This window comes from Augochlora pura, chromosome 4 (assembly GCF_028453695.1).
Source record: "Augochlora pura isolate Apur16 chromosome 4, APUR_v2.2.1, whole genome shotgun sequence".
Lineage (NCBI taxonomy): Eukaryota > Metazoa > Arthropoda > Insecta > Hymenoptera > Halictidae > Augochlora > Augochlora pura.
In genome coordinates, this window is record NC_135775.1 from 15,677,079 (window position 1) to 15,695,446 (window position 18,368).

Genomic DNA, 18,368 nt, shown 5'->3' on the forward strand with positions numbered 1-18,368 from the left:
CGGCAGGTGGGGGTGTCTATAGCTTCCTATACGGGGGTATAACATTTATTACCAGGTCAGGGTTAACTGTTAGGCGCGCCACACACGTCCACCAACTGTTCTGCGGCGTCATTCTAAAAATAGTTTCGCGAACACTCCAGATATAAAACGCGAGCACACCTTTCTTCCTCCGACATGCGTGTGCACGCGTGTACCGGCGTATACCGGCGTGTCTTCGCGCAGCAAAGTGGACGCGCACCGACAATGCCAAACGACCCTGGCGAACAACGATGCGAGACGTTGCGACGGCACGAACGAGACTTTGATTGGGAAAGCCACCGATTTCCCAGGAAACTTCGATTTTTCCGAGGCTTGAAGCATTCGCGGGAAAGCTAGAGGCTGTTCGGCGCACCGGTCGTTCGAGAACTTCGGGAACTTCAAGAACAGCGTGCCGGGAAGACAAAGAAAATCGGGGGAACAGCCTCGGGGAAAGCCACTGGATCAATTACGGTCAACGGGAGTTCAAAGGAGCCCCTCGATACGAACCTAGCAACTTTTCTCATAAGAGCCTGCTGCCCGAGGAGAAAATCTGTGCCGCATGTTCCAGCGATCATTTAGCCGGCATTAACACATTGACTGCCACACTAACAATTTCGACATAAAATTATTCTCTGTAATCAGATTACGATAGAAAAGATATAAGTTTTACAACATCCGTCAATTTTTCAACATCCTTACGTTTCTCAGATTTTAATCAACCTGAGAAGGCATATCAGCGTAAAAATTCATTTTCAAATCTAAGTTGTATGGTTTTTATTGCTTTCCAACGTTTATACGTTTCACAAATCTAATAAAACGAGGAAAGAATAATACAGGATGATTCATTTCAAGTTTTACGATTTTATATTGTCTATATCTTGACGTCTGCTTATATTTATGCTCGCACTAAGTATTATCGATACTACTGCGATATACATATCGTTTTTTCAATCACAATAGTCGATAATGATCTATAAAAATTTTCTTCAGCAGTGAGGCGCATTTTCGCATATCTTATGTATCTTAATAATCAGAATTGCTATATACAAGGTGTTCCAAAAATTATGCAAAATCGAGAAGTAAAGGATTTCATTTTAACTAATTTTTCTCCTTAACACAAATATAATACAATCCGCAGTTTTATGTACTAGTTATTAACGAAAAACAGAGATCAATGAGAGGAGACATCAGCTGGTGTAAGCTGACATAACCAACGAATGAACCATATCGAGTTCAGCGCATTGGCCTCGGCCATCTCGCGCCAGTTGATCTCGGCTCTCATTGGTTAATATCTTTCCTTAATAAGTGGTAAATAAAGCCACGGGTTGCAATTGCAATTAAGAAAAACATACTTTAAATGACATCATGATCCCCATTTTTCCCAGATTTAACATAATTTCAGGATACCCTGTATAAAGAAATGAGAATCCTCAGATTGAACAAGAAAGATCCTTTCATGCACAGAAAGTTACTATTTAGTATTGATTGTGGTCACGTGATTGGATCTTAATTTTTTAAAAACAATAAAGTTCAGAGATTAAATTTTTGAGACGACATCGTTGATTTCGATCTGGAAGACGTATGATTTCAGTGGGATGGTGTCACATGTCGCATCTTACGTTTTGGCAACATTTGCCTGATATTATTTAATTTTATTGATGAGAGAACATGATATTATTATGCCATAATATTATTATTGTCTCGTACATAATGATGAAGCCTATATATTATATTGAAATAGAGATTTCAGAAAATCATGAAAAATTCCGTCTTCCACTTAAGAAACAAATTTTAAAGATGGAAATGGATCATCCTCTAGGTTAGTTAAAAACTAATGTTTTAATCTGAGGAAATAATCCTGTCACCTACATGTGACATCGCAGTCAAGGTGTTAACGTATGAATGCATTAGCAAGTAACTTGCCACATGTCTTGCCAGAGCGACACTCGTGACACGTGTAAACACCAATGAGATAGCAGCCAGCAAGTTGAACTAACTCGCCACAGTTGCTCCAAAACAGCAAAACAATATATACACGATGTTCCTGAACAAGTGTAACCACCTGTGCAAGTTGTTCTCGAAAAAAATGTCGCTTCTAGTATATTCGCAGGTTTAAACACGAGAAACTGGAGACACCCAAAAGCGGTGAGAAGTCTACTGTATGTATCTTCAATAAAAAAAAACTTTACAGATAGTTAATTGAACACTTTATCACTCGTTACCGTCTTATGCGCTGCTATTTATTTAATTTATATATTAGGTCGAGTCATAAATAACTTCCGTCGTTTTATCAAACATTTATTTTGTTTTCTTTATATCTATTTGTTTCGTTCCTTTTTTATTTTATTTGTTTTTAGCCCTTACGTGTTTAGTAAAAGCAAAATCTTCTCTGTCTCGGTGACTTGTAGTGAGTATATACGAACAATAGATTCCACCTAACTGCATTATGAATCGACCTTATTATTACTAATAGGAATCAGTGAACCAGGTATGTTTTACTTTCATTTTGATATTACTAATCTTCTTCGACTTTCATGTCATTTAATATTTTTATTTTCATTCTTAATGTATAATTCATTTTTAACAGAATTTGGTAATTTAGTTAGTACTGTTGTGTAAAGTAAGATCTTAATTTTGTCATGTAAAGGCAATTCCTTCGTACCAGTATTGAACAGTTGTTCTTATATATTTATATTTGTCGTTTAAAAAATAATGCTATTAAACGTTCCGTATTAATAAAATCATATACTATTAGAAATCCGAAAAATTAGTTTTCAAACATCTATATTTAACAGCTATATTTTATAACTATAAAATGTATAAGTGTTGGTAAAAAATGAATACGACTACTTATTCCATATCAATAAGGCCACATATATAAACCTTAATTTAAAAAAAGATAATAAAAAAAGAGTCATAAGTATATGATTTGAAACAGAAAATATTTTTGCACCGCTTTTGGGTGATTTCTCTCAGCCGTAGTCGTTCTCAGGACAGCGAAACAATATGTAAACGATATTCTCAGTCGAGCGGACACGTTGATGCAAGCCGCTCTCGCTAAAAGCAGTGACAGGTTACTCGGCAGCGTATCCGCAGCTTTGACTGGGCGCCGCGGCGCGTTGATTACAATAAGAGAAGCCGGTAAGCAACGATCGGACGCTTTGATATTTTCAGTGTGCCGCACGAATATTTAATCCGCGCGGTGACATAGCCGCGTAAACACGTCCGACAAATGGATCGTCGGACGCGTCCATTCATCTATTAAAACGACCGAATGCGCGCGTGTACGCGTCAAATTGATTTAACCCCGCCCTCGGCAAATGTTATTTCCCCGGCTCCAGCATTTCGATTTGATCGAGCGCCAACACGGCTCGTCAAGAGCCCGAATTTACATCGGCGGGCGACGCCGCGAAAAGTTCGGCCGCCGAAAAGAATCGATTCCCCTTGGAAAATTTCCATTCGGATCGGCGAGAAAAGCGAGAAAAGCGAGAAACGCGATTCGATCGGCCGGACAGCTTGTACGAGAACCCGATACGGGCCGGGTGTAAACTTTCCCTGGCAGTGACACGCTCGGAAGGGAGCGCGCGATCGAAGCTCGTCCGCGCGGAACGTGACACGCGGAAGGACGTGCAAGAGAGTAATTCGAGAATGGCGCAGGATATCGTTGCGCGGCTCATTATGCGGACAAATCTGACCCCGATCTCCGATTGTAATAATCTTCGCCACAATGAAGGGCGAAGTGGGGGAGGCAGAGAAAAAAGAGACAGAGTGTGAGAAAGAGTGGGAGAAAGAAATGGATAAAGAGAAAGATAGGCTACGTGTGTGTTACATGGCCCAGTTGCGAGAGGGCCGGCCCTGAATGCCGGCGACGCTGTCTTATACCGATCGGTGCAGCAGAAAATAATGATCCTCCAGCTTAAAAGCCGCAGGAAACTATATGCGAGCGAGGCACGAAACGTCTTGGCCAGGATATCGTGTCGAGCGTCAAGTGTTGCTGCGCGTCCCCGTCTTCTCGGCCCACGACTCGTCCTCCTGTCGTTAAGGAGATTGGACCGGTTTTGGTCGGACCTAGACCGTCCCTGGACTACGACGGATCGAGACACGGATAACTTTCATTCTTATATTGCTATCTTCGATCAAGTTTAACGAAGATTATCGCGTGACATACCATTGTCTTCACAGTTAAAATGATTCAGATTTCTTCGATTCAAATAATTTCTTACGAGGAGCTAAGAGTTTTTGTCACCGATTTGAATGAAATTTTTACACTTAGTCATCTCGTTTTCTTGTTTATCAATGTGCGAGATAGGTGAATTATTGTGATACAACCGATCAGGGAACGACTTTACATGGAAAAATAAGTTGTTAAAAAGAGTAACATTTTTCATTTGAAAATGCATTTCCCAGGAAAGTAAGTTTAAGGATTCGTATAGTTTGTACGGTATGCAGTATGACGAGAAGTAATATTGATATGTTATAGTCAGACGCGCTTATTTGATACCAATTCAATAGTATTATTTTTTCAACCTATTCTTTCTCGAAAACAATTTTCAATTTACTTTTGCATGTGGAATCATCCTCTAGTCGATTATATCGCGATTTTTCACCTATCTCGTATACCATTATATGACATACAATAGATTTTTATTGCAACAAAATTCAGGGCAACTGGTGCTCACGAACTGCCGCACGGTAGTATCTTTTCCAAAAGTGTTGTACTAATTCTTTGTCTCATTCTGATATACAGAGTGTATAATTGGTGGTACAACTAGATAAGGGTTGATTCTACGTTAAAAAATAAGTAAAAAAGGAACAACATTTCTTCATTTAAAGCGCCGTTTACGAGAAAACTGAGTTGGAAGCTCGTAGTATAACGAGAAGTAGAATTGGTATGTAGTGACCAGACGCGCCACTTGATTACTATTCAACAGTATCATATTTCCCATATAGTTTTTCTCAGAAACGGAGCCTTCGATGAAAAAATATTTTTCTTTTTTCATTTACTTTTTTACGTAGAATCTGACGTCGAATATGACGGTTGTTCCACCGGTTACATAACACTATGTTAGTAAGAAAAAGGTTGTATTGGTCATCAAAAAATCTTCTTCAACTAGATTCGTTACTTAAAGTAAAATGTGGACTGTGGTATCCGATAAAAAGATTTTGCTCGGCTCTGGCCTTTTTAAGGTACTTAAGTTAAAAGCAGCGAGTAGTAGCCATCAACATGGAAACGTTAAAAACTTTAAAATTAAAATGATCATATTTATATTCCAATTACATAATTATACCCAAATTTCAGAAAATTATTGTATTGTATTTCATAAAAAATAAATTGAAAAGAAAGCTTATGTCTATAATGACTGATTTTTAGCCACCTGAAAAATATAAAAGTACTGGTTTTCGCAAAACTATTATGCAATTACGAACTGCGGACAGCTTGTTGAGCTTTTGTAGTGATAATGAAACTTTAATCGTAGATAACTAAACAGAGAAACAAGATATAGTATAAAGTTCCTACAAATCGGTAACTTTAAGGCTCTTTAAGGCACTCCCCTTGCTAAAATAAAAGGAAAATGTATATTTATTGCGTGCCGACATTTTCTTGAATGCTGAAATAATCAGGACATGAGAAATGAAATTTATTCTGGCTTAAAAGAACGGAACAACATTCATACTTAACAAGTTCTCACTGGAGATATCCATCGCGAGTCAGACTCGTCCAAGTATGGCAAAGTCCCATTTTCTTCGTGATTACGATACATGAACTTTTTGATTGTAATCATTTCTTACGAAGAAAAGAAAATCTACAGTGTGATTCATGCAACTTGTGCACCCTCTGCAATTTCCAAAGTATGCATTGGATAACAAATTTTTTAATTTAAAAATAGCGTGGTTCGAAGAAGCATAGTATGCAGTGCATTTATTATTTTTATAAGTGGAGTCGTTCCGGAGATTTGGAAGTCAACTGCTTTTTTCTTAAATGTCGCTATTTTAAATCGTCGCGCAACCCTCTTGCACTATGATATCGTGTCAGATACGTTATGAAGAATTTGCGTACAGTCTATAAAACATAAATCTTCCTTAAAATTCGATAAGACTGCTAATGTACCATATCTACTAGGAAACATTTCATAATTTCTGAGAGTCCACAATTCACATTTAAGAACATTTTATTTAATTATTGCATTGGAATAAAAATTTCATTCGTACACCAGCTAGTCAGGAAAATAAACTAATAATTTCGTTTTGGATTATCGTATAGAACAATAATTTTATATTTCCCTCTAGTATAACAGAATCATTGAAAAATCTATTAATACATATTGGTTTTACCAATATGTATTACACAAAATCGTCCACCGGTTTCATCGATTTTCCGAAAGTTAAGAAACTGAGCGGAACGCGTTTAGAGATCGCGTAAAAGTTAATCGCCCCGATAGGTCGAAGTGTAGTTAAAAAGTTATTAATGTCTCGAGCCAACAATGAAGTTTGGATCGAAGTCGGAGCTCAGATCAAGGCTCTCTTTGTTTTCCTTCGAGCAGAGTGTAAAGGGTAGAACGCTTTGATCGATGGAGGCAGCAAAAAGTGAAGATAAACGTGTGCGAGAGTAAAGATCGTACTTCTCTGGTGCAGCGTGCAATTTGCGCGTGAAATGCAGCGATAAAAAGTAAACGTTCCGATGTCTGGGATGTCGAAGCGGTTGTAAACGCTCTCGGGGAAAAAAGTGTAAAGCGTTAACAGCAATGCTTTCCCAAGTAGCCACGGGCCACGAGAACAATATTATCAAGGTTCGACGGATAGGTAATTGAAATCCGTCTGATAGAGGCGGTGGTGATTAGTTCCGCTCCGAGTTTCCGGAAACTATTCATCGGGTCCTCTGAACATCGCGTCCCGGCGAGCGCTGCGAGGCATTTAAATCCCGGCGTTAGGTAGTTAATTATTTTAATTAGTTTCGACTCGTTTTATTATGTCAAGGGTGCTAGCGAGATTGCACTCGAAGCACACTTGCCACGGAAAAATTGTCGGGGCGGGCCGCGTTTCAACGCCCGACATTTGCATCCCTTGTTTAATCTCATAAATAAGAGCAGCCCGCTGAAAAAAGAAACAAGGGAGCGCACGTCTCGCGAAGCACGAAACGAAACAACTTCCTTCTTCGCGGCAATAACCGAAAAATCTTGACTTCATGACACTACAACTGGAAGACTCTCTCCGTTTCCTCAATTAGAAAACTTCTCGCAACAAGTTCTCGCGACGAAGTTCTTTGCCGCTCGACACGGGAAGACATCCCAAAACACATATTTGTATCTTCTAACGAATAATTTGGAGCAGCAACTCGGCGACATCTCGAATGACTTCTCGTAATTAAATTCAATCAGAATAAACAAAGGCTATTAGTTCGTGAAAATTTTCTCTGAAACACTTGAATCCCGTGGTGCCCTGCGACAAGAGAAAGAGAGAGAGAAAGAGAAAAGGACAGAGAGTGAGAGAGAGAAAGAGAGAGAGAGAGAGGAGTAGGGTTTCGGCGTTGGTATCCACGGATTTATTCGTGGACATTTCATTAGCAAGGCGACACGAAGGATTCAGCGAGTTCCATTCTGCCGGACAAAAAGCGTTCCGGTGGTAATTTTGACAAGCACCTTTCGTGCATCAGTAGCACTGACAAGGAAGGTCGCAGTGTGTTTCAAGCACGCTCCTACAGACACACCCAGCGTTAACACTTAACTACGTGACCTAGTGTCCTCGACGTTGCACAACGAAAGCGAAGCGTGCAGAGAGAAGAAAAAAAACACACAGAGAATGCAGAATATGTCTACGAGAATAAATAGGGCAAACAGAGGCGAGCTAGGGACAGTATCTTTTCCCTAATGTTCCAGGGTTCAGTCGTCGCGTCGTCGCAGTCGTTTCTGCATTCACAGTCGAACGAAACGAAACGACGACGACGGATGACGACAACGAAAACGACAATGAAAACGACGACAACGAGACGATGACATGCAACCAACAACAATTAGCATCGCCGCGGCACGAGAATGAAAACAGAGAAAAACAGAAGCACGATAAAAATTGCTGCTTACAGCGTGTGACGAGCCTGTTGTTGGTCTGACTTGGGGACGGGATCGCAGGCTGCGGGGGCGGCTGCGAGCTCAGGTCCTCGAAGTTTATGATTTGCAAGCAGATGTCGTCCACCTCGCTCCTGATTAACGCTATCACCTCGCTGCAGAAGAACTTGGTGCCTGGAACAGAAAGTTCGGAGCTCCGTTAGCAGAAATTAGCAGAAATTAGCAAAAATTCAGCCGAAATTCGATCAAAATTCAATCGAAATTCAGCCGAAATTTGATCGAAATTCGATCGAAATTTCATCAAAATTCAACTGAAATTCAACGGACGCTGCAAGCTTTTTTATAGAGAATATTCCAAAGGAAACAAGAGCAGAACTTCATAGGCGAGCAAAAAAGAACGCGGCTCTTATTGGTCGCGTTAAACGGAACGAAAATACCTGCGAGCCGATAAATACTCGGAACCGTCGTTTACCGAACGACTGTTAGACCAGAAAACGTTTCGAATGCGAACAGGCTAGACGGACGCGAGGCGATGAAAAAGAACCGAACGGCATAAAACCGCGGCCGACTTCCCTATAAAACGCATCTGGATTCGATCCAAATATTTATCCCGACCGGCGTTCATGGTAATGCAACCATAAACCGAAGATTGTTGCAGAAGCCGCGTAAAATTTGCTAAGTGGGGTAACGCGATTGCGCCGCTTCGTTGATCTGAGGATCCGCGGCCGCTCGATCATCGGTGTTATCGCGACGCGTGTCGCAACTCTTGACCCTGGTGTCCCGACAAACGACACAGTTTCGAGGAAACTCGACGACAGCGACATTCTCCGATCGAAATTCGAACGTATCGGCGAGTTTTCGAAAGGAAAATTGCCGGAGCTCGCAAACTTTTTTGAGGAAACACTTCCAAACTCGGAGAATTCGGCCAACTCCGAGAATGTTCGTTACGGAGACTGTTGCGCGGACTAAATTCAAAACTTTCGTGGACACATTCGCACGGATCGCGAAGATTTTTGTTAAATAGAAACATTGACTCGGTACGAGGTTACAGCAAGTGAGGCATGCGAGTAGGAATGGATTCGGGAAACAGTTCTCTACGGATGATCCGTTTAAATCGAAGCACCGATCTTTTAATCAACGATTTAGTTTCATCTGGGATACTGTAAGGATATCTACCGAATGTACTTGCAATGTTTGTTTTATTTCGGTTTAGCAAGATTACCGGAACATTAAAAAATAACGTTTCCAACACAGACACAATTCACTCGACACAGAAAGCACAACGCTACACAATATCTCTACAAGCACACTTTGTTCCTTCCTCAACGTTCCACGGAACACTGGCAACAAATGGTTTCAGTTCGCTTGCACAGGAAAAAAAAAAGAAGGATCAAGATACACGTGGTTCGATACCTGACCTACACGATCCGAACCCCACTCGAGACAAAAGGGGCTCCAAACAAAGAGACTGCCGAGCTTAATCGAGCATAAAATCCGCGAGATTCAAAGTCACCCGATTAGAACCAAGGTCTGCTAACGGGGAAAGTAAATGGCGATTAGATCGAAACAAAGAAAGATAGACTTTCTGGTTTGTTTCTAGACACGAGGCTCGCTGCCGCTTGTACAAAGCTTCCTCGCGGTGTTTGCGGGCAGCATCAAGGTCACGGAAGCCCGTAGCCACGGGAACACGATTAACAACGACGACGGTGACGGCGACAGAGACGACGACGTCGACGTCGACATCGATGTCGACGAGGGCGAGGGCGAGGGCAAGGGCGACACCGCGAACGCAACTAATTAGCCGGCGTGGCGTGTTTACGAGTCAAGATACCCTGGAACGGGTCCAAAGGGGCTCAGCTAAAGGACACCGTGTCCCGCGGACGAAGATCAAAAGCGACCAGAAACAGAAGCGTCCGATCAGCGTTTGATCATCGTTTGATTAGCGTTTGATCAGCCCGATTCGGACGCAGGCCTGTGCTTGCGCAACCGATGGAAAAGACCGTGGCAACGTAATCGTGCAGAAGCGTGCCAACGGTGCCACCGGCCACCTGGATCCAAAGATCGACGAACGTCATCGACCAGGAACGCCAGCGACCGCCGCGCAGCGCCGCCCGGCTCGCGATCAGATTCCGAAAGCGCCGACGAAAACAACGCCGAGACACGCTTCTCTTTTTATCCCCGGTCTATTTATTCCTCGCGGAATCGGGGAAAATTTCGAGTAGGGAAGCTTGTAAAAGCCTGGACAAAGCAGTAGTGACGACCGATCATTATGTAATCGCGAGTCACAATGGGCAGAGCTCGTGGAAAGAGAGAAAGTGGTGATTCAACGCGAGAAAATCAATCGAAGACTTTATGCATGGTTTCATAATCAAAAGCCTGCCGCGCCGGAGCTCTTGCTTGAGTCTCTTTTGCAACCTAACAAAAGCGGAGTAGAAGCTCGGCTATCCGAATTGATGAACACGAGTGTCCGACCCATAGTCACTTTGCGTACTTTTGTGTACGATAAATCTGGGTCGATCTATGTTACATGCGTACCGTGTTTCGATAACAGGAGTTCGAAGATTCGAGGTTGGAATAGTAAAAATAATCAAGAGGTTCTACCGCACCTAAACAAATTGAATTTAGGGGGTTGGGGGGGGGGGGGGGTATCCTAGTGTGAACTTTTGAAGAAATCAATTTCTTTTTTGCATATTTTCAAAGAATGTAGTTTCAAAATTACATGTCTGCGACATCGCAGGCGAACTTCTAAAATTTACAAAGTTATGGTTGTTTGAAAGACGCGACTACCTTACACAGTGACTCTTATTAATATTCACACAATTCCTGAAACGCAATAGCTTGTTTAAAACTGGAATAAACGGTTTGAATCTCTTTTAGATGGTAAAGGGACTAGTATGTTGGACAATGACTATTGTACTTTGTTAAAATTTTCTGTTGTTTTGAGTGACAAAACAAAATAAAACATTCTCGTTTCTCAACCTTTTTATCTGAGCTTGTAACTAAAATTTAAAAAGTTCTTTTTGTAAATCCCGGTAAGTTATATGTGACTGAATGATTTTAAAAATTGCAAATTTTCCACTTTTATTGGTCAAAGATATCAAAAATCGGGAGAGAACTGCAATTTTTGCAATCTTTAATTGTTTACAGTTCATTTCAAGGTCGTCCGATTTCGATGAATTTCTCAACATACATACAAGTTACTGGAATTTGCAACAAATTTTTTAAATTTTCATTATAGGTTCAAATGAAAATGTTAAAAAACGAGAGTTTTTAATCTTTTTCTTGTCATTCGGAGTAATAACAAAATTTTAAAAAGACATTCTAATTATGGTTTAGTAAACTAATCCCTCTGTCATAAAAAAAAAAATTAAAATCGTCCAGTCCACTTCTAAAAAAGATACATATTCCGTTTTAAAAGGAGTCCGAATATTAACGAGAAAACTGTATATCATTCTCGATATACTGAACTGTAAATGCATTTTTCTGGAAATTATGTTTCTCAAAACGGTGTCCATGATATCGCGAAACTTACTTGACCAATTACCTCAATGTTTTAAGTACGCACTTAGCACATGTCTGACTCCAGGGCCTACTAAAATTCGCCAAAAATTGTTATTTTTTCTGTCTTTTTTTTAGCCTCCGAAGTTTAATAAAATACGGAAAAATTGGTAATCAAGTTACAAGGTATCTCCAACTTTTTAATTACCGACTTTTTTCTTTTATCCTAGAGTGCCTACCCTAGCCAAATTCAGACTAATTAAGGAACTTTCACGTTTTTGTTTTCAGACAAGCAAAATGGTCGAAAGCACGGATATCATGAGGGGACCTTTTTAAAAAGCGACTATGTTTGAGAGTATGCAGTGCCATTAGTTCCAACATTTTCTTGTCCCAAAAATTTTTTAAAGCATCGTTGAAATACGCACAAATAAACCTTGCCAACTTCACTGCAAAGTGCATAATAGTTTCTTTGTAAACAGTTTCCTAACAAAATTAAAAGCACACCCGCATCACACTAGAATACCTCTTTGATCTGATCATCGAAATGACGGAGACGGTGACTAGTGGGAATTCAGTGGATAGAATAAAAGAGTTAAATAGTAATGAAATCTGTGTTAAGACTGTCTTTCGTGTTCCCAGGGGCTTTCCACAACTAAGGGGCTAAAGTGTCTCGAAAATGGTCGACAGTGTCGCGCAGGGTAATTTGTCTGGCCTTCTCGCGGAAGCAGAAAAGCCGGTGGCTCCTGTAACGAGCCCTAAAGATGTTCCTTTAGGAGGGTTACAGAGGGCGATAAAATTGAATGATCGCTCCGTGAGGAAGATCCCAGTTCTTACAGAGCGCCGACTGTGTCTAGATACACCGGCTAATATGTGCAATACGTGTGTGGTTTCTTCGGCAACGTCACAGCAAGCTGTCCCTATCGATCCGCTGGCCAGCTTTCTTTCTCTGTTTCTCGGTTCCGTAGCGTTCCTCTTTGTCTCTCGGTGGAATTACGCACGCAGACGGGTCACGCACAGCTGGCTTGTTAGACCCGATTGAAATACGAGGAAGAAAGGCATCGAGAACACAGAGGGAGAGAGAGGGAGAGAGAGAAGAGAAAGAGCGAGAGAGAGAACAAGGCACAACCCCCAAGCGGTCTGCGTTGCGCTTTTCGCGTTTCCTGTTCCCATTCCATTTTTCATGTTGCGACCCGCCTTATCAAACTTTCACGTCGTCGAGGATTCCCCTGGACAAGCAGTCGCTTTCCCGTCCCGTGGGATCTGCTCAACGCGACATCCTCTCGATCGCTCAGACACGATGAGCCGACTCTCGAGGCGGTAATTAATTTCCCGATCCCAGAAGTGACGCGACCCCACGCTGCGGCAAAGCTAAAACTTCTTCGGAGGCGTCACACAGCGGTACTTTCTCCCAAACAGTTCAACTAATTGCAATTTTCAAAGTATACACAAAGCTGTAAAAGCTGTTTATAGGTTGAGCTGTTTATATCTTTGTTATTTTTAACACTAGAATTACTAAACTGACCAAACTGGACTAGTTTCGAATTTTTCTTTCTACAATTTCTGATATTGTAAAAATGTTTCCTTGAGAAATTTTTAGATAACCGTTTTTATTTCAGCGTATATTATAGTAGACATTTTACAAAGTTTAAATAAATCCATTTTTGGTAACGTTATAAAGTAATATTCTTAAGTCCTGTTTAGAGCTTGGTAGTTACAGTGTTAACACCTTGCAGTATGATTTCTAATGTTCTTATTCTTGCTAATAAATTCCTTATTGAGTCCGATAATTTATATTTATTGAATGTGAACCTCTATGTTAACGTCGAAGTATTAATAATAGAAGGGCAGAATTTTATTTCGATTCAAAAGTGATGGGTAACATGTATTCTTAATACACAATATATGGGGCAAATGATTAACCTCTTCAGGGATGAATTTTTATAGTATGGAACAATCTATTTAATTGGTCCTTTTTTATTTACCATCCATCTCATTCCATTTAATGTGGTTTTCTTAGTATTGTTGAGGGATTCTGTAGCGAATAGTTTTTAAATTGATCCTCAATTTCTTTAGACTTAGAATAATCGTAATCTTAAGAAAACTAAACGTACCCTAGAGTGTGGAGAGGTTAAAGATACGCCAAATGTCTTGAAGAGAATGTTGAGTGATTTAATTGTGTCCAGACAATGTTATAAAAATATTTGCCTGCAAGATACTTTTCTCCTTCTTTTTACAAATGCAAGGTCAATTTAATTTTTTAAGCGGGACCATCCTTTTTCGTACACCTATAATGATTATCCCTTTCATTAGGAATTCAGTGGCTATAATTATTCAAAGTGAGGGTTAGAGAGAAGGGAGTCTCGGGCAGCGGAGTCAGGGTCCGAGTAGCATGGCAGAAAAATTACTCCGAGTCTCTAACAGCTCTCAAGTATTATAGGTAGCATGGCCCGGCCCCAATGATTAGTCAACCCTCGCCCCGGTTCGAAGGTATGGGGCCCGCGTCCCATAAAAAGCCAACGGCCACTAAATTGGCGAATTAAAACCAGCTCCGGTAATATGCCGCCCTTAAATAAAGTAGTAAAGTGACCCGGTTACCGGAAATAAAAAAGACTAACTAATTAACTAAGGTCAGGGTTACATTACAAGATTTAAAATATACGTAAATATAACTGTTAGTATAAACTGTATTAACTATATCTGTAAATATGTATAACTAGAACTATAAATACTAACCCGTTACATTCAAAGCCATTTTAGCTATAAGTCTAAAATATTTTTTTTAGCTTATTAGTATTTTCATTTTATCTGACAAAGTGTATTTTATACATATGAAATTGATTCTTGTGACTAATACCAACAGTTTCACTGTTAACAATTTTTCAAATTTAAACTTTGGTAGTATACAAATCATTTTAGAAGGCGATGAAATAATTCTAGTGATGTCTCAGAATCATCACTCGAGTGCAAAGAGTTAAAATTATTTTGGAAGTAAATATATTTCTATCCACAAAATGATTTAATGACATTAATAAGTTAGCGACATTAATAGCTAATTAAAAGATTGATTTAACATGAAAATTGTCAGATTACGTTATATATTTCAATTATACAGTTGTAGCTAAATATAGAAAAATTACTGTGAATTAAAAAATTGATTCAGCAATCTTAAAAACATAAGAGTATCGAGTTTCATTAACATCGCATGGAATTATGAATTCTGATTAACTTTTTGGGAAAAAGTATCTCCGTGCTACGATCGGTCGCTCGTCTGCCGCGCGGACTAATCGTTACACGGCCGATATCCGCCCAGCCAATTAAATAGGCCCTCTTGATCCCATCGGTCTTTCAGGGTAAACCGAAACGTTCGTTCGACTGAGAAATATTCAATGTTTCCTCCGCATCGATCCGATGGCAGCTTGAAATTTCGCTGAACACGCTGCAGTACTAATTTTCTCGCGGAACGGTAAACTCAATTGTCACGGCGAAAGGCAATGAAGCGTTAATGCAGGGGACGTATCGTCGGCGCAGAGTTTTCCACTTGGTCTCCGGGGCTGCAAGACACGGTTTTACGAGGTTGTTTCGGAAAGCACGAGCGCGCAACGCGCCGTAAAACGCGGATAACACCGATCCAAGAAAAAAACAAGTTTCCCGGAGCTGCGAAACGACCTCGGAAAATACAAAAGGGAAGTTTGAACGTTTCCGTATAGTGTTCAACGACTGAGTCGCTCGAGCGAGGCGTATTAACGACGTTCAAAAACGAAAGAGCAAGAGATAGAGAGGGGGGGCAAGAGAGCTGGACACAGTGAAAGCGTAAGCAGGGAGAGAGGAAGGAAAAGAGAAAGAACGAGAGCGAAGGAGTTAGAAAGACAGAAATAGTGGCGGACCGTCTTAATTACGGTCTCAATTACGGGCAACGAACTAAGCGGAGCCGCAAGGACACTTGCTTTGTTGCGCCTTCGTTAGGTCTACATCTTGCTCGAGTTCCTGTTCGAAGGCCGCGAAGACATACAACTCGGCAACGAGCTAATGTTAACTAGTGTGCCGCCAAGAGATCCTGGAAAAATCGAAATCGTTGTTCTTCAGCCGTGACGAAAAGCAAGCGAAATGTTTGCGCATGCAATTGAACCGACCCCGGGGAACGCTTTTGCCAAAAAAGTTTCGCAATAGCATAGAACGTAGAATATTCAATGAATCCTCCGGAGAAGGTGGTAGCGTAGACCGGTGAAGACGTCCACAAAAAGGCCGCATCTACAACGTCGCTGCTACGGATCTCCGGACTACAATGCGATAGAGAGCACAGTGTTTTCATTTCTTTCCTCGGCGTTGTACATCGGATCCCGTAATGCTTCCAGCGCAATAAAGACGATGCAATAATAATAGAAGCTGTCCAAGAAGAATGTGTGCGCGGAGCAAGCAACCGACAAGGACCCCGGTGGCACTCTAACTTAATTGAAGTCAGCCCCAACCACGGCGAAGAGCAAAGCCGCGGAAAAAAAGCGCTCCAACGTCGCCGAGGCGTCCGATTTGCTCCTGGGATCGCTCCGGGCTCGGTCACGGAGCCCGTAAAAGAATTCGAACACTGTTGATCGAGTGATCCCAGATGAGATTTAGAAGACCAAGGCGGCGTCGTCAACGAGACGTCGAGCACACTTGCTTTGTTTCCGTCGAGTAGTCCGGTCCCGTTAGGCGCTCGTCGCTTTCAAAACCGAAGCGGGAAGGTCGGGGGTAGAACTGTAGACCAACCAAGAAAAAAACTGGTGGGAACGGCGGGGAAAAACCAGAAGGAAACGCAGAAAGGAAACGCGGAGAGGGTTGAACGCACCCGGAACCCATTCAGCGCGGCGTTCTCCGCCAGAGAGGGAGAGAAAGTATCGGAAGGCGGTCTTTCAACAGGCTGCACCGTCTCGAGAATGCTTTCCTTCGGAGGAAAAAAACGATAATCCATCCGGCTGGGTAAAACACCCGGCATCGATTTTCCGAGGCTGCCGAGAGCCGCGTTTGCCTCCGTCGGTTTCGCGTCCTTTGACGGGGGATGAAGAGTCTGGGCTCTGTCTTCGGGGAGAATTCTTTGCGTTCTCATCGACGAGAACGACGCCAAAGTTGAAGAACTTTTGGTACGACTACTGCATCGCGCCTTTCGTTACAATCTTTTCCATTAGCTCGGAAAAGCAATTCAAATTCAGTTATACTGACAGACGACGGCTACCAACTCTGGCATGCAAACGCTGAGGCATCGGCGAGGGGCAGACCAGTGATGCTACTTTCCAGGGAGTTGGTTTACTTCTTAACGTATTACGTCCCGAAAATCAACCTTCACGAATTCCCACTTTAAGTAATTTGATTAACACTGAACCTCTAAGATTTAGTTACGGGATTATAAAGATTCTTCTATAGAAAGTGATTGAATAAATTTTCTGATCCAAGCATATATTGTCATAAAAATGAGGAAAGGTCTGAATAAATACTATTATAAAGTAAGACATGATTTAATATTCATGAAACTGAAACCAAAAAGTTGAAACTTATCGTAGCTGATGATATTTTAACTCTTTTGCATGCTTAATATTCTAGTCAAATTCAGTTTATTCAAATACGTTACAATAAAAACTAATTATTAAAACTAATGAAAAATGAATGTCACCAGTGAGAGAAACCTATCGGTGACATAGAAACTGTATCTCCTAGTTCGAAGAAGAATTGTGATTTATGAATAGATACGTTAATAAATTATGCGGATTATTGTTTTTTTCGCGTAATTAGGTATCGAAAAAATTTAAGCGGTTCCCTACGCTACTATAGCTTCTGTCGAAGGCTATAGTAACAAGTAGAATAAGCGCTGCTATTGCAAGTAAGTGATGCCATTGCACTTGGTATATTTATTTCTAAATTTTAATTAAACTTAACAAGTAGTCTGAAACTGAGTATATTCGATATATTATTGCGGGATTAATACGGTGAGTTGTGTTTTTCTAGTGACGCTTGGACTGCTTCTAACTCGGAGGTAATTTCAGTCCGAGCGTAAGTTAACACATATGCGTCCGGTAATTTGTTGCGCCGCCATTCATAAAATGCCAGCATTTTTTTACGCTATTTGTAGAAATAGACCATATAGTATATATAAAAGCAACGTAGCTTGTTAAAAATGCGACGAAATGAAGCTGAAACCAGTTCTTTATTAGAATTATTTCTACTTGGAAAAAATTAAAATTTAATTTAGAATGAAAAGTACAAGAATCTATTATTTTCTGTAATATAGAAATAATGACTTTTCGTCAAGCGGACGAATATGCGTTAATAATGAAACAAGCGGATTCATGGATTGTACATTTTTCGGTTGGAGTAAAGAAACGGTCGTCTGGGTTGATTGGTTTAAAAATTACATGGAAAAGCAAATAACCGCCCAAACTAATGGTCACCCGCAGATAATACTCGTATTCTAAGGTGATATACGCGTGGAATCCTCACGTCTCAAGGATTAACCGTAGCAGATAATAAACTCGGAAAAGAGTCTCGACTTGTCAAAACATGTAAATAAAATGGAATCTATGAGGGTTAGATGAGGGTGATGATGCCTCTTTTTTTAATCAGCTATGGGTCGTAATGAAATAAATGTTAAATTCTGAAGAATTAAATGAGGTAAAGTAATTCAATTATTTCATGGCTATTGAACGTACAATCATCTCGGAAAATCAACTGTTCCAATTTTCAAACAAAATAAAAATTACCCAAAACTCATCATCAGAAATAAATTAGCTCTTTAGCTAATTAACAGGTAAATTACGTGTCGTTGAT

General features: G+C 40.7%; 1 protein-coding gene across 5 annotated transcripts in view; it reads right to left on the reverse strand.

The window, feature by feature from the left end:
• The window catches only part of Sei (potassium voltage-gated channel seizure), a 233,827-nt gene that overhangs the window by 147,039 nt on the left and 68,420 nt on the right, over positions 1-18,368 (reverse strand). For all 5 annotated transcript variants that reach the window (XR_013493897.1, XM_078178798.1, XM_078178799.1 and 2 more), the window contains exon 3: positions 8,094-8,252. Coding sequence is in view for 4 of the 5 variants with exons in the window: in XM_078178798.1 (XP_078034924.1) it covers positions 8,094-8,252 (159 nt within the window). In the remaining variant the exon portion in view is untranslated. The remainder of the gene's footprint in view (positions 1-8,093; positions 8,253-18,368) is intronic.